The sequence below is a fragment of the Podarcis gaigeae genome (genome assembly GCF_964106915.1).
Source record: "Podarcis gaigeae genome assembly, chromosome: 1".
Taxonomy (NCBI): Eukaryota; Metazoa; Chordata; class Lepidosauria; order Squamata; family Lacertidae; genus Podarcis; species Podarcis gaigeae.
This window is the reverse complement of record NC_139678.1, coordinates 31453202-31469224: the sequence shown is the minus strand read 5'-3', so window position 1 is coordinate 31469224 and position 16023 is coordinate 31453202. Positions and strand designations below refer to the sequence as shown.

Here is a 16023-nt window from a genome sequence, read left to right as displayed (position 1 = left end):
TATGAATTCTAGACCAGGGGTTTTACCTATGTGAAGGGAGTGCTGCTATTTCTTTATGGGGATTTTAATTAAGAAATTCAGAAACCTCTACTTAGGTCCTCATTTTGTGTGTGTGTGTGTGTGTGTGTGTGTGTGTGTGTGTGTGTGTGTGTGTATCTATATATCTCAACCATATCTAATAATAAATTAAAATACAAAGCAGATACCTGCATGGCAGTAAAAGGTAGTGCTCTCACAAAAGGAGTCCTAAGCACAGGTGCACATCTAATCCAACATCCTGTATATGTATTTATCTTGAAGCACACACAATTGAGCAGTACTAAGATTGTGAACAGTTAAGCAGAGTTAGGGATGTTTTTGTAGAGAACCATCCCTTCTTCTATAAGGCACTTATCATCTGATAATTATTTTCCCACTTCATGGCAAGAGGCGGGGGGGGGGGGGAGGCAAAGGTATGCTCAATAGAAGCTCCACACACCAGCAGCCTATAAGAAACAACAAGACTAGTGCTGCTTACCAAGTTGGTTGGATAAAGGAAGTGTGTACATTGAATGTTTCATGGAGTTGCTTGCCAAGCTGTTTGGCACGTCTTTTTTCCTTTCCACTTTCAAAGCTGGTAGGTGACAGAACTTCCCTGTAGAGTTAGATGGGCACCAGCATTCGTCTCTGCCCACACAGCGTCCCCCATTTAGACAGGGAATCTGGCAGAAATCTGTAAAGAAAGGAAATCTGTAAGTGAAAGCCAGAGATGGAACGCAGATGAATGTCCAGAAGCTCACCCTAGCCAGCAAATAGGCCAGTACCTGTCCTATCAAGAAGTCTCAGTCACAGAAAGATGTCAAGCTGTCCCAGTTATGAAGGACGCCAAGCGTGTAAGCTAACTCTACTTCCAAAGATGACTAAGCAACTTTCTGCCTGTGGTGCTTGAAGGCACTTCTATCCTCAGCCCTACTATTTGTGCCATGGAAGAATGTTACTAACATGGGCTGGATGAGTGTGCAATATGCCCAAGGCAGGTTTCATTTTCCAATTCAACATGTTAAGCCAAAACGGATTGAAACCTTGAATGGGAAGACACCCTAAAATTCAACCACAGGGAGGAAGCATTTGCATTCTTCTTCTGTGAGAGCCTATGCAGGGCCATCCCACAGAACTACTAGATAGGGTCAAACTCTAGGGTCAGCCCTTCCCCAACCTGTTGTTGTTGTGTCGTTTAGTCATGTCCGACTCTTTGTGACCCCATGGACCAGAGCACGCCAGGCACTCCTGTCTTCCACTGCCTCCCGCAGTTTGGTCAGACTCATGTTTGTAGCTTCGAGAACACTGTTCAACCATCTCATCCTCTGTTGTCCCCTTCTCCTTGTGCCCTCCATCTTTCCCAACATCAGGGTCTTTTCCAGGGAGTCTTCTCTTCTTATGAGGTGGCCAAAAGTATTGGAGCCTCAGCTTCACGATCTGTCCTTCCAGTGAGCACGCAGGACTGATTTCCTTCAGAATGGAGAGGTTTGATCTTCTTGCAGTCCATGGGACTCTCAAGAGTCTCCTCCAGCACCATAATTCAAAAGCATCAATTCAAATCAGCCTTCTTTATGGTCCAGATCTCACTTCCATATATCACTACTGGGAAAACCATGGCTTTCCCCAACCTAGAGCCCTCTAATGTTTTGTAGCTCTAGTCATCTGGAGCTGGTAGGAGTTGCACTCCAAAACATCTGGAGGGCACCAGCTGGGGAAAATTGCTCCGGAGCAATGGTTAGAGGGCTGACCTGTCCAGCTCACTGAAATTTCCTGTGCAATTATAGTTTCAGCAAGATCAGAAGAAAGGCTTCAGCTGCCATAATAATTAGGAACGGCATAAAAGCTTCAGCCAACTCTCCTGGTTTCCACACAAGCGAAAGGAGAGAACAGGAAGAAATTAGGTGTTGGGAGTCAGACCCAAAAGCTAATGCCAATGAAAGCAGAAAATTGGCCCTGACATGAAGAATTGCAGCAATGCCTGTCTGAGACTCTGACTGAACTGCTGTATTGAGAGGAGGACAAAAGGTAACTGTATTCGACCTCTTGTCTCAAAGAGGGCAGGACCAGTCTCAGGGAAGACTCATTTTCAGGCCAATTGAGCTGTCATCCTCTTCCTGCTCTGAACTCTGCTCCTGCAGTGAATTGCTAGTCTTGTGGATGAAAGCAACAGAGGAAGATAGATAAACCTTGTGAAAGGGGTCAGACATATGAGAAGACTCACAGATACGGAAGCCAGATTTAGGGTCATGGTCATGCCCGCCCTGGCTGTAAAGGGTGGTGGTGTCTCCTTTCTCACAGCTGTTGTAGCAGCGGCCATGTCGACAAGTCTGTTTACAGATTGTGGGGGTGAAGATAATCTTTATCTTCCTGATTTTTTCTGTCAGGTTGACACCTGCAAAGAAAAGACAAATGACCATTACAGAGCAGAAAGATGTCTCTGAGCACCTTAGTTTAGCACAGGAGTGAGGGACTTGTGGTCCTCCAGATGCTGGATTCTCACTCCCATCAGCCCAGCCAGCATGGCCAATGGTTCCAGGGATGATGGGACTTGTAGTGGCTTAGGGCATGGATGGAAGAACATAAGAAGAGTCTGCTGTACCAGGCCAATGGCCCATATAATGTAGCATCCTGTTCTCTCAGTGGGCAACAATAAGGCCTATATTACAAGCCCTGATATTACAAACTCTATAAAAGCAATAAGTACAGACTACTAAAGGGTGACCAGGAGGATTTAGTAGATTACGCAGCGAACCCACAGAATACATTTCAAGGATTTACTTAAATAAAACTAGGGGAAAGGGATAAAATGCATTAACTGAAGGAAGCACGAGGCATTTCTGTATCAGAATGACAATAAATTCTTTCCTCCTTTATTTCTCGGCCCTGTTTTAAGGAAGGAAAGGAGACTGGGAAAGCTACCCTGAAGGGAAATGCTTGGATGTAATAATAATAATAATCTATAATATTAATGCCTCCCACCAGAACAGAGCACATGGCTGCGTTCCAGTCTACTCCGGTCCTACGCCAGCTGAGACTTGGGGAGGGAGGGAGAGACAGCCAGGCCAATTAGTTGAAGTGAAGGTAGAGGAATGTTGGGTAGATCAGTTAGGGTAGAGATGTCAAAGCTGAGGGGGAAAAGCTTGATGCCCCACCTCAAAAAGGATATTGGGGAGCTGGAAAGGGTTCCGATAAGGGCAACCTAAAGGATGGAGGCAATGGAGCAACGATGAGGAATGAGTACAACATTTGTTTTATTGTATTTTTAAAATTAAGGATGTGTTAATGCCCAAGTGGATTTGTTGTTATGTATTTTTATTATGCATTGGTTTTATAGTTGTAAGCCGCTTAGAAGCCATTCTGGCATATAAGCAGTATACAAATTAATAAACAACAACATTTGGGGCTTTTTAGTTTGGAGAAAAGGCAAGTAAGAGGAGACGATAATGGATGTGTAAAAAATTAGGCATGGTGTGAAGGAAGTGGTGAGAGAAAAGTTTTTCTCCCTCTCTTATAACACGAGAACTCGGGGAACATCCAACAAAGCTGAATGTTGAAAGACTCAGGGCAGACAAAAGACGGTACTTCTTCACTCAGCACATAGTTCCCCCACAAGAAGCAGTGATGGCCCCAAACTTGGATGGATTTAAAAGACAATGAGACAAATTCATGAAAGACAATGCTAGCAATGGCTAGTATGCATGATAGGTTTCATCTCCACCAGGAGACCAGTTCAGGTAGGAAATGGGGGGCGGGGTTGACAACGTACATGACATAGTGATGTTGCGTCCAGGCATCGTGCATGATGTCATAACATTGTGCATGACGCCGTGATGTAAGATGTTTAATTTACATACTCCCTTTATATATTCATTTTTGTACATTTTCTTTGATTGGGTGTAGAACTGAACTGCAAAATTTGGAGAAGTGTGAATTTTGATGGATAACAGTGTTTCAGCTTGCATATTAGTTTGAAAAGTGTAAATTAGGTAGTTTCTTATGAAAATACAAATTAAATCATCATCACCATCACCATCATTCTCACCCCCACCTGTAGCTAGCTAAATTCTGTGCTGGTACTTTGGATTATACACCTAATCAGGCCCACGGAAATGAGTGTTTATGTAAACCTTACTCACTGTATTGCTACAGATTGCTGGCACATGTACATGGCTATGGCATTCTCAACTATACCCTACCTTAATGGTGACGGGGACATGGGTGGCGCTGTGGTCTAAACCACAGAGCCTAGGGCTTGCCGATCAGAAGGTCGGAGGTTCGAAACCCTGCAACAGGGTGAGTTCCCATTGCTTGGTCCCAGCTCCTGCCCACCTAGCAGTTCGAAAGCACATCAAAGTGCAAGTAGATAAATAGGTACCGCTCCGGAGGAAAGGTAAACAGTGTTTCCATGTGCTGCTCTGGTTCACCAGAAGCAGCTTAGTCATGCTGGCCACATGACCCGGAAGCTGTCTCCGGACAAACGCCAGCTCCCTCAGCCTATAGAGCGAGATGGGCGTGCAACCCCAGAATGGTCTGCGACTGGACCTAACGGTCAGGGGTACCTTTACCTTACCATAATGGTAAAGGTAAAGGACCCCTGGAAGGTTAAGTCCAGTCAAAGGCGACTATGGGGAGCGGCGCTCATCTCGCTTTCAGGCTGAGGGAGCTTGCGTTTGGCCACAGACAGCTTTCCAAATCATGTGACCAGCATGACTAAACCACTTCTGGCGCAACAGAACACCATAACAGAAACCAGAGCGCACAGAAATGCTGTTTACCATCCCGCTGCAGTGGTACCTATTTATCTACTTGCACTGGCATGCTTTCGAACTGCTAGGTTGGTAGGAGCTGGGACAGAGCGACAGGAGCTCACCCCGTTGCAGGGTGATTTGAACTGCTGACATTCTGATCAGCAAGCCAAAGAGGCTCAGTGGTTTAGGCCACAGCACCACCCTCATCCCACTACCTTGATGGACTCCCCACCACCAACAACACTGCATGAAGCCTTTGCTTAGAAACATTTGTCAAAGAAACCTGGCTCATTCTTTAGACCTTACCCCCGTGAGGTGAAGATGGTTCTTGAAATGCTGTACGTGGCCCAGAACTGCTCTGTTCAAATCCATTCCCATTTGGCAAGGCATTGGATGTGAGCTGATCATTATTGGTGGCTGGATAGCGTCGGACTGTACGAGAGGGCCCTGTGTGCAGCTGAGGGGTAGCAACAGAACGACTTTGACTCTGAGACCTGTTGAAAAGAAAACAGAGCTAACATCTGTGCTGGATAAAATGATACAAATCTTTCTTTCTCTTTTATTGATTTTCATACCAAATTCGACAAAGAAAGAAGAAAGAGATACAAAGACAAAGAAAAGGAAGGAAGAAAAACAAAGAAAAAAGGAGGAAGAAGCCCCAATCAGTTCCCATTAAAAATACAATATCCACTGATACATCCATCTTAGGTTAAACATATAAATTGATGTCCAAATGTTGAAACAGCTATCCGCATGTAGTTGATAAGAAACACACTCAAATGTAGCTAGGGTGGTACAGTCCTCACACCACTGCATAATAGACAGTGGATGTTAATCCTTCCAGGCTTATAATACAAGGCGGTGTACACATTACCAGCTTAAAATGCAGCTAAATCAGGCATAGGCAAACTCGGCCCTCCAGATGTTTTGGGACTACAACTCCAATAATCCTTAGCTAACAGAACCAGTGGTCAGGGATGATGGGAACTGTAGTCTGAAAACATCTGGAGGGCCGAGTTTGCCTATGCCTGAGCTAAATTGTTCTTATTCTCAATTGGGATTGAAGCTGGTTTTGGGGAAAATGTATCAATAGGTAATGACAGGATAGATATGGATTTGGGCTAACATTGTGTGCATGCCACTTCCCAAACCAGCCATGGGAATGCACTGGATGTAGAGTTAACAGGAGTGCGTACACAGTCTCAGTCTCTTGGCAACCATAAAGGTTCACGAAATCCCCTCTGCTGTGCTTTCATTAATCCCCAAATTACAGGAATATAATTTGAAAGTAAATGGACACCTGCAAATATCAAGGGTTTCACTAATACAAAACTGATACAGACAACAACTTCAGTCCAAAAAAGGAAGTATCATTGGCCATGCCCACATCATATGTCACAGCATTTCCAGCAATACACCTCCAGCTTCTATCTGTGTTTGACATGGCCAGGCATTCTTTCTGACTGCATCAGAGGGAGAGATGAACCTGGAGGCTCCTCTTCATCAGCTCCATTTGGACCAGCTGCTATTTGATTCTCTCAGAACCATCTCCTCCACTGCCATTACGCAACTTTATTATGTAACATTATGAAAGGGTTGGGATCTGGACATGCATATTTCCCTCTTTTCTTCATATCCACCCCTACCATTATTTTGAATTGTATCTTTTGGTTTTAAGCCATCATTCAAAATTGTAAGCTGCCTAACCTCTCACCATTGCTGAGACACATGGAAGCAACCAGCTTGAATGGCTTCAAGGATCATTCCAGACTACTTTTTTACAGCTGCCTCCAGAGAATTCAGCCCCTTGTGAATGAATTTAGCCAGTGCTATTTCTCTAGAAACAGAGATGCCGGAACTCACCATGTACACATCCCTCGTTCTCTTAGAATGACAATAGTGCCCATCTGAGAGGTGCTAGAACTAAGTTCCGGCTGAAAAACAGCCCTGAATCTAGCCACCATTCACAAGAATACAAAAAGCTTGTGGGGTAGCAATAATATATATCTGTTAGGTCCTCTTGAGCTGTGCATAACCATTTTGGCACATCCCCAGTTCAAAACCACTTCAAGAAGTTTTCCCATAGCTCAAATTTATCTGGGCTCAGAAAACAACAACACCCCAGAAGTCATGCACGCAGTGTGTTAAATGAATTGGCCCTGAGCAAAGGGCCATCACTGCTGTGACTGGGCAAGATGGTAATGTATTTATGATGAAAGTGCTGTTGTTGTCCTAAGCCTCTCATCTTCCTCCAGCCGTGAGTGATCCCACAAAAGCCTACTCATCTTCTGCAAGGGCTGAAGCGCATTCCCATTCCTGCCTCTGGCATTGACAAGGAAAGAGATGTAGCCAGAAAAGAAGCCTGGCCAAGAAAATAAACAGAACACGCAACCCATAAAAGTCATGAAAGAAACTTTTACAGGGAATGAACACCCATGAGTGAATTTGCATTCCCCACCCCCACCCCTGGGTAATTTTATTTATGGGGCCTGGCATTTTGCAGCAGTCAAGCAAACAATAGGCATACACTCCCAGTTCCCAAGGCCACTCTTCAGTGCCCACTTAACACATGCTGGTTGTCACCCCAACAGAGCAAAGCTTGTTTTAACTCAGCAGATTCTAAACCTCTTTCTTTCCTAGGCTTTTCAACCCATTCCACCCTGTTGGCTCCCATTTTCCTTTCAGGGGATCAGTGCCAAGCTTTCCAGACAGCTTTGTTTGTAAGTACCCTGACCCACCCTGTATTTTTCAGCATCCTAAATGAGCCAGGGCAGAGTCAGTACTGAGATCTCCAAAGAAGCCTAAAGTGAGTCAGTGAGATTAAATAGGTCTTATGCGAGACACATAAGCCCCACAAGTTGTATCAGATTCCCTGCACGTTCCTACTTCCACAGCATCTATATACAGTGTGCATTTGCACAATACAGACTTGTACGCATGAGATCCCAGTTTCGATGCACAGCTTAAAGAAGCTCCAAGAAGCAAGGCTGGGGGGGGAGGAGTCCTACCTGAAACCCTGAAGATTTGGATTCAAGGGGTTAACTATATCAAACTATTGGTTTGAGCAGCATGAGCCAGCTCTTTCTTATACTTGGGGGTGGGTGTGGAGAGAGAGAGCTCATTCTAAAAGAATTCCCACTATGTTAACTTTGGTGGCTCAGTCATTAACTATTATTTGAAATCTGGTCCTCAGCCTGCTTTATCTTGCAACATGAATCTTGTGTACATATTGAAACAAAGGACAATGAACTCGATCCTGAGAGTTGCTAATTGAAGAAGGTTCACGGAGGGGGACTATCTCATCGTCATATTCCCCCCACCCAAGAAAGATTCTCTGGAGGGTTGAGGTCCTCTTGAACAGTGTGGGTAGTGCACAGGGAGTTCTTGGAGAAGGGAGAGAATTGCCCTAAGTCAGATACAGGCTGGGACACGGGTGGCACTGTGGGTTAGACCACAGAGCCTATGACTTGCCAATCAGAAGGTCGGCGGTTCGAATCCCCACGATGGGGTGAGCTCCCGTTGCTCGGTCCCTGCTCCTGCCCACCTAGCAGTTCGAAAGCATGTCAAAGTGCAAGTAGATAAATAGGTACCACTCCGGCAGGAAGGTAAAAGGCGTTTCCGTGCACTGGTCTGGTTCGCCAGAAGAAGCCTAGTCATGCTGGCCACATGACCCGGAAGCTGTACACCGGCTCCCTCGGCCAATAAAGTGAGATGAGTGCCGCAACCCCAGAGTCAGTCACAACTGGACCTAATGGTCAGGGGTCCCTTTACCTTTACAGATACAGGCACCTGGTGCAAAACAGAGCTCCATTCACACAAGGTGCTTCTGATACGGGGTGATTCTCTCTTCCCACTTCAGCCCTCTTTACTGCAGCCTTCACTGTTCAGGAGGGTTTTTGAGCCTCCACTAGGGAGACACAAAGCTACAATTCTCAGTTTCTCTTATTTTCTCATTTTTCCAATCTTAAGTTCAGTTTGCCAAATTTCCACATCAGCCTGCAATTTTTTTAAAAATTAAGCATCATCATGAAAATTCACTAGCATTTTAGTGAGCATTCTTCCTGTTACGCACACTTTACAAGCAATTCCCTTAACATCACATATTTTTGTAAGTTATTTTCACTAATATCTATATATTCATTCACAATGTCTCCTGATACATGGGCTTGTACATGCAGCTGAAGAACTGCATTGCAAAATATGGAGAAATACAAATTTTGAAGGAAAGCCGTGTTTCTGTTTGCGAATTGTTCAGGGAGTGTGCATTGTTGAAAGGAAGTTAATGGTCTAGACTGCTCTGAGCCCAACAAAGGACAATCTTTTCCACTTTCCAAATGAGCCATGGCACTATGCGTTCTCCAGCATTTCTCAGCTGCCTTTGCTTCATGTGAAAGCTGGTGAAGTCCAAGATGCTTTGGGCTTATCAGCTTCATCATCACATATCTGATCAGCATGAAGATAAGTCTGATAAGGTTACTGAGATGAACATTCTGATACTCAGGCAGGTACAAATGGGAGTTCTCATAAAACTATTATGAGTACAAAAAGTATCTCCATCTCTGAGCACCAGGCGGGAACATTCTAGTGGCTGTTCTATTAGCATTTCATTCAGAATTTTTCAGCTTCTGTTTCATCCACACACTTTCCCATTCAGCTGCACGCAGCCTTCCTTCATCCCTCATTGATGGTTGTTTAACATTCCTGTGGTAACCACAGGAATCACTTTTTTGAAAAACAAAAAATTACACTAGTAAAAAGGCAATAAAAGGGATGCATCACCAGGAACTGAGCTGTCCAGAACGACATGAGTGAGTTGTTATAGTAGAGAAACATGTTCTAAGATTTCATGGAGTTCACCCTAGAGCTCTATAGGCATGTAAGAATGGAATGGCTGAGCTACCAAACATATGAATTTTCTCACTGGCAGCACATTTAGTGGAAGAAGTTACACAAACACACACACACACACACACACACACACACACACACACAATTTGGGTATTCTAAGAAATCACAGTTCTGGCAACACCATGTGCCATCATGATTTTCAGACAACTCCCATCAGCCACACGCAGCACAACAAATGATCAGCGATGGTGAGACCTGGAGTACAAAACATCTGGAGGGCAGAAGGCTGCCCTAGGCCTTACCACTGAGCAAGGTGAATAACCTAGTAAATAAAAGCTCCTTTTAAAAGCATATTCTAAATTGGATAAACAGCGGCAAATGAGGCTCAGTGTAAATAAGTGTAAAGGTAAAGGTAAAGGTACCCCTGCCCGTACGGGCCAGTCTTGACAGACTCTGGGGTTGTGCGCCCATCTCACTTAAGAGGCCAGGGGCCAGCGCTGTCCGGAGACACTTCCGGGTCATGTGGCCAGCGTGACATCGCTGCTCTGGCGAGCCAGAGCCGCACACGGAAATGCCGTTTACCTTCCCGCTGGTAAGCGGTCCCTATTTATCTACTTGCACCCGGAGGTGCTTTCGAACTGCTAGGTTGGCAGGCACTGGGACCGAACAGCGGGAGCGCACCCCGCCGCAGGGATTCGAACCGCCGACCTTTCGATCGGCAAGTCCTAGGCGCTGAAGCTTTAACCCACAGTGCCACCTGCGTCCCGCTAAATAAGTGTAAAGCACTGCAAATTCTGGAGGAAAAAATCCTAGCTCCACCTACACACCAAGGAGACTGAAGAAGTGATAAATCAGGGGAAAGATCTTGAGGTGGTATGTAAACTTATTGTGCAATGGCAATTCTATGCTAGTTACAGATAGGTAGCCGTGTTGGTCTGCCATAGTCAAAACAAAACAAAATTCCTTCCAGTAGCACCTTAAAGACCAACTAAGTTAGTTCTTGGTATGAGCTTTCGTGTGCATGCACACTTGGGTATTCTAAGAAATCACAGTTCTGGCAACACCATGTGCCATCATGATTTTCAGACAACTCCCATCAGCCACACGCAACACAACAAGCTCATACCAAGAACTAACTTAGTTGGTCTTTAAGGTGCTACTGGAAGGATTTTTTTTGTTAATTCTATGCTAGGTACTATTTGGAAAGGGACTGAAAATGAAACAGCTGTTATTTTAACATCACTATACAAATCTATGCTGGAATCCCTTTTGGAAAGCCCTTTGCAGTTCTTGTTGCTCCATCCTCACAAAGATATTAAGGTGCAAAAAGAAACAAGAAACAAAGTAGTCAGAGGATTACAGCACCTTTCCTATGAGAAATTGCTGGAAGCTTTTGTGACAGTTCTTCCTATGCATTCTATAGACCAGGGGCTAAGCTTATTAACCCAGAGTCAGTAAATCCTTTCAGCTGTACTGGATCTTGCTTTTCATGGGATCTCAATAGCCCTGATGGTGTTTATCTCTCCTTTCAGATGCCACACCCCATGGCTTCTCCTGAGTTTAAAAAATGCCAGCGAGAAGTCATGGACGTAGTTCTTGGGACAGCATTCCCACAAGGGATTTCAAATGCACAGGCCCTGGACCTGGAGTTGAATCCAACTGCTTGCTTGTTTGCTCTTCCTTTTTCTAGAGGAAGTCCTTGACCAGCAGCTCACTCTTTAGAATGTTGATTGTTCTGTTCTCTAATGCTGCTCCTGAGTGGCTTCAGCAAATCTCACAAGACCTGGACATTCCATACAGGCACACAGATATAAAGAACTAACTTTGCACAAATATCCTCCAGCATGAGGCTCAATTTCCCCCACCCCATGATAGCCGACTTGCAGCTCAGAATGAGGCCCCCTGGATCCAAGTAAGGTCTTTCCCCACCCCATAATGCTTAGGCGATGGCTGGTGCTGCAATGCAGACCATACATGAGATACACTGGGATACTTTTACTACCCTGCACTTTTGATAAGGTCAATGGTCATTTTACGAAGCATAAAACATCATAGGGATAATGAGAATTACATCCAGAACCTCTCCTAGAATCAAAGCAAGATCAGCACAGCCGAAGAAAGGAAATATTTTCTTTAACTTTATCAGGATCTCAAAAGCTTCCTAGCCAAAGTAACTTTCCTGTGGTTAACATTATCCAGAAGCTCACACACAGGCCAAAGTTATATTGAGAAACGACTGTCCTGGCCTACAAAGCACAAACTGTTCTTGGAATATCTCCTCCAGCTGTTTGTTTTTACTTTATACACTGAACACAAATATCCATTTTACTTATTCTTCTAACCCTTTCATTCTTTCCTAGAGTTCATTGTACCACCCAACACTGCCCTCCGAAAGGAATCAGGATGAACTTGTCTGAAGGACTCAGACATTGTGTAGGCAGCAACAAAATGATGGCATCCCATCTAGTGAACTCATCCTTTCCAAGGTCACCCAACACCTCATCATCATAGTATCTCTGCCACACCCTCCATTCTACTTCCCCATTACTCCACCAGTGCCTTGAAACTAGTTCATATGTTTCTAATAAAACAAGCTGATGTCAAAGGTGGAGGCCACAGAACTGTGAGCAAGACTCTTTGGAAACCTTGCTTACAACAAGTGACTGGAGGTCTTATTACATCTGCTCCCTATCATTAGCCCCTGAAAGTGCTGCTGTGTGCTGTCCACTGTGCACAGGAAATAATACAAAATGTGATGGATTTCATACAGTCCTGCAAAAATCCTTACAAGTAAAATGGCATGCTTTGGTAACAGGTCTGAATAGAGTTTTTAAGTAGACTTATGAGAGGTCATGGGTGGGGTGGGGGGGATGCAACGAAGAGCTGAATTCACCTGCCAGGTTTCAAGAATCAAGGAGCCATAATTTGACACTAAAGAGCATACTCTGTCTGCAAAAGGTTCCAGATCTAATCTTTGGCATCTTCAACTAAAAGGATATCATGGAACAGGACTAAGGAGAAATTTGCTCGAGACCCTGGAGAGCCACTCATAAGTGAACAGTGTTGGGTTATATGGCTGAACAATCTGGTACTTTTTACTTGCATGGTTTTAATTGGTTCTTATGATAACCATGGGACATATTTTGGCAGTCAATACATTCTTATTTCTCAAGGTTACTGCTTCAGCTGCTGCTCATGCATGCACATTTCAGCCCTTTCCATTCTTAGAGGCCATTAAATACTGAAGAAAACAATCAGGATTGTGTTTAAAAGAAGGCTGAAATATGCAAAGTCTGAAAGCAATAGATGACCTGTATTGACAAACATTTCTGCACAACCATCCATTCAGAGTAGACCTAGATGCTGCAAGGAAAACTTGGTTTCTCATGTTTCTGTCCTGAGGCCAGGGGTGTACTTGCAACGATAGATTGGCAGGTGGAAGCGAGAGGGGCTCCCCCAGAAATGCTCCCCCCCCTAGCCATTTTTCATTGCTTCCCCCTAGCTAGGTTCTGAAAGTATTGTGAGTTTTAGGGGGGAGGTAGGCTGAATGCCTGGGCTTCTTTCTAATTCTTGGAATAGCCACGCTAGCTTTCTGGTGAGGCGATAGCCTAGGTGATGGGCCATTAAAGAGAACAAAGGAAGGGGCTCTGTGTGAGATGGTAAACGGGCAGGGGCCTCTTCCTCAATTTGCAGGCAGTTAGAAGAACAAAGGTAGAGTTGCGTAATGTGAGCTAGAAGCAAAAAGAAAAGTGAGAGGCTAAGAAGCCAGAGAGTCTGAGTGATGTTTGATTTCTGTTTGAATCCAAGGCTGTGGCTATGGAGGAAGCAGGGCCCTGTTCAAGTGCAATGCTGGGAACTCCTCCACTCTAGGCTCAGGTTGTATATATGTGCGAATTAACCATATATCATTCCAAACCTTCCATAAGTGCTTGAAACCTCTGGAACAGGGGTAGGCAACTTAAGGCCTGGGGGCAGGATGCAGCCCAAAATCGCCTTCTCAATCTGGCCCACAGATGGTCTGGGACAAAACAAAAAAAAATTCCTTCCAGTAGCACCTTAAAGACCAACTAAGTTAGTTCTTGGTATGAGCTTTCGTGTGCATGCACACCTCTTCAGATGGTCCGGGAATCAGTGTGTTTTTACATGAGTAGAATGTGTGCTTTTATTTAAAAGGAATCTCTGGGTTATTTGTGGGGCATAGGAATTCGTTCATTATATTCTGGCCCCCCACAAGGTCTGAGGGACAAGGTCTGCTGAAAAAGTTTGCTGACCCCTGCTCTGGAATCTTGCACGACTTGGAGACTGGGGTAGCGTGCAACAGTATATTGAAAGTAATCCCAGTAGAGGGACCTGGGGAACATTTGCAATGCAGAATGTTAGTTCCGTTAAAACAAAAGGAGGCTACAGCAGGAACTTATAGATTATTTTACTGAAAAAATATGAATTACTGGGATACCCTTACAGCTGTTTAGGGTTCCTTCCCTTTTCGATAAACATATCTGCTGAAGAAAAGGAGTTTCCAGTGTCTAATTCCCATACGTCTATACCCATGAAGATACCAGTTATTTGAGACTTGACTCAACAGGCCACCATCCTCCAGCTACTGTACTGAGCATTCATTCTAATTTGGTTGCAGGGATGTTAGACAACACCACATCAAGTTAATGCTATCTCACACTTTCCCTTTCCTTATCTCAAAGAGTCCAGTTTTGGGGGGGAAGAGGGTGTGCTGCACAACCTGAATTTGCTGGCATGTAATTGGATCCCACCCAAAAACAGTGACAGTCTTGAAGTGCCCTCTGCCCTAGATAAAACTGAAATGTGGATATACTGGGCACCTCACAAACGGAGCCCTACTGGACAGAATCTGGAAGGGACCTACAATCTTCCATATTTTCTTATTGGTTTCCACTCTTTAAAATGGAGCATTTTAGAGCCAGTTATTTGTCTAAACTCTTGCTTGTTCCATTAAGATCTGCCTTTATTGAGATGCATTTCCAGGCAATGCCCTCAGCCGTGCTGGGTGGCCGTAATAACAAGATTCCATACACAGATCATCTGTATATGTGGACAACTGCAAGAAGACTTTTTATTATTTGTTACATTGCCCATTATACTCAGAATCTAGGAGACACTTTCTAAATCCTGTTTGTTCAAGAAAGCGGTCTCTCCTTGCTTGGGAGGGTTTTGTGGCCGCTGAGTGACTCAAATGCCTCAGTGACTCATAAAGTGACCCTTTTTTGCTGGCAGAAGAAAGACTATGAAAAAGGAATAGCAGTAAACTTTAAAGGAATGTTTGGAGGTATAATTTGAAATATGCTGTATATGGTTGTGGTGGCTCCCCAATTCTCTCATTGCATGGTTCTGTTGGTTTAAGAAGAGAATTTGCTATATATTTTTATTGATTGTCTTTGTATGGTTTTGTCATGGTCTTTGACTAGCACAATAAACTTATTTAACTTGAACAAAGGAGCACATTACTGAGCAACAGGCAAACCCTAACAAATTATTAAAATTAACGGCCGTAAGTTGACCATATCCTATTGATTTCAATGGGTCTATTCTGAGTATAGCTTAATCAGTCATCAGAGACTACACTAGTGGGTGCTGAAATGTTATTAAATTGCCACCTCATGCTTCCCACAAAGTCTTCCACAACTTATTACCTCAGCTTTTCAAGGAACTGTTGACCATCAAAGTCAAGGGCTACAAGGAATTGCTTTTTCACAAATGTACACAATTAAAGTGCTGGCAATTCTATTCAGACATCGTTGGTCTAATGGGTGTGTGAGGAGCTTCCAAACGAAGAACTAAATCATGGTCATCTCCTGATAACCAGCCCATTTTGTTTCATCTTAAAATTCCCTTTTCAGTTTCTGTCCCATCCATCCACCTTCCCTATTGGCCAGCAGCCCTCCTTGTTTAAAGCCATTTAAACCATAAGTCAGTGATTCACTTCCTTCTCTTATGTAATTTTCCACTGAATCACTAGGGAAGAATGGACACCACACAGACAACCAAGCCTACAGGGACAAAAATAAGTAGCCGGGCTTGGAAAGTCCCAAACTAGCCACAACCTAGAAGCTTTCCCTCTTCAATCTATTAAGTGGTCGTGAAATGTCTAGGCAGAATGTGGATGGGTCATTCTTTGTGTCATAGTGCAGGTGCTTTCAATAGCAGCACTGGGGTTTCTCATATCACACAGCTCACAAACAATGTGAAATACAAGGTAGCTGTTAAGATTTAATTTGGAACGTGGGACAATGTAGAAAACGGCTTATCTCTCCACATTGCACAAGGCAACCAAAGAGAATTTGTCTCACTTCGCTACAATCAGAGAGGGCAAGCCAATAACCACAACACACAAGACTACAAGGCTTCCCAACAGAAAAGGCCTCTTAACACATCA

The 16023-nt window shown here is 44.1% G+C and overlaps 1 protein-coding gene across 3 annotated transcripts in view; it reads right to left on the bottom strand.

Annotated features, from left to right (window-relative positions):
* Positions 1-16023, bottom strand: part of LTBP2 (latent transforming growth factor beta binding protein 2) — a 129689-nt gene that overhangs the window by 76000 nt on the left and 37666 nt on the right. For all 3 annotated transcript variants that reach the window (XM_083740817.1, XM_083740816.1, XM_083740818.1), the window contains 3 exons: positions 5073-5260; positions 2240-2410; positions 518-712 (listed from right to left, as the gene is read on the bottom strand). In XM_083740817.1, coding sequence (XP_083596943.1) covers positions 518-712; positions 2240-2410; positions 5073-5260 — 554 coding nt within the window. The remainder of the gene's footprint in view (positions 1-517; positions 713-2239; positions 2411-5072; positions 5261-16023) is intronic.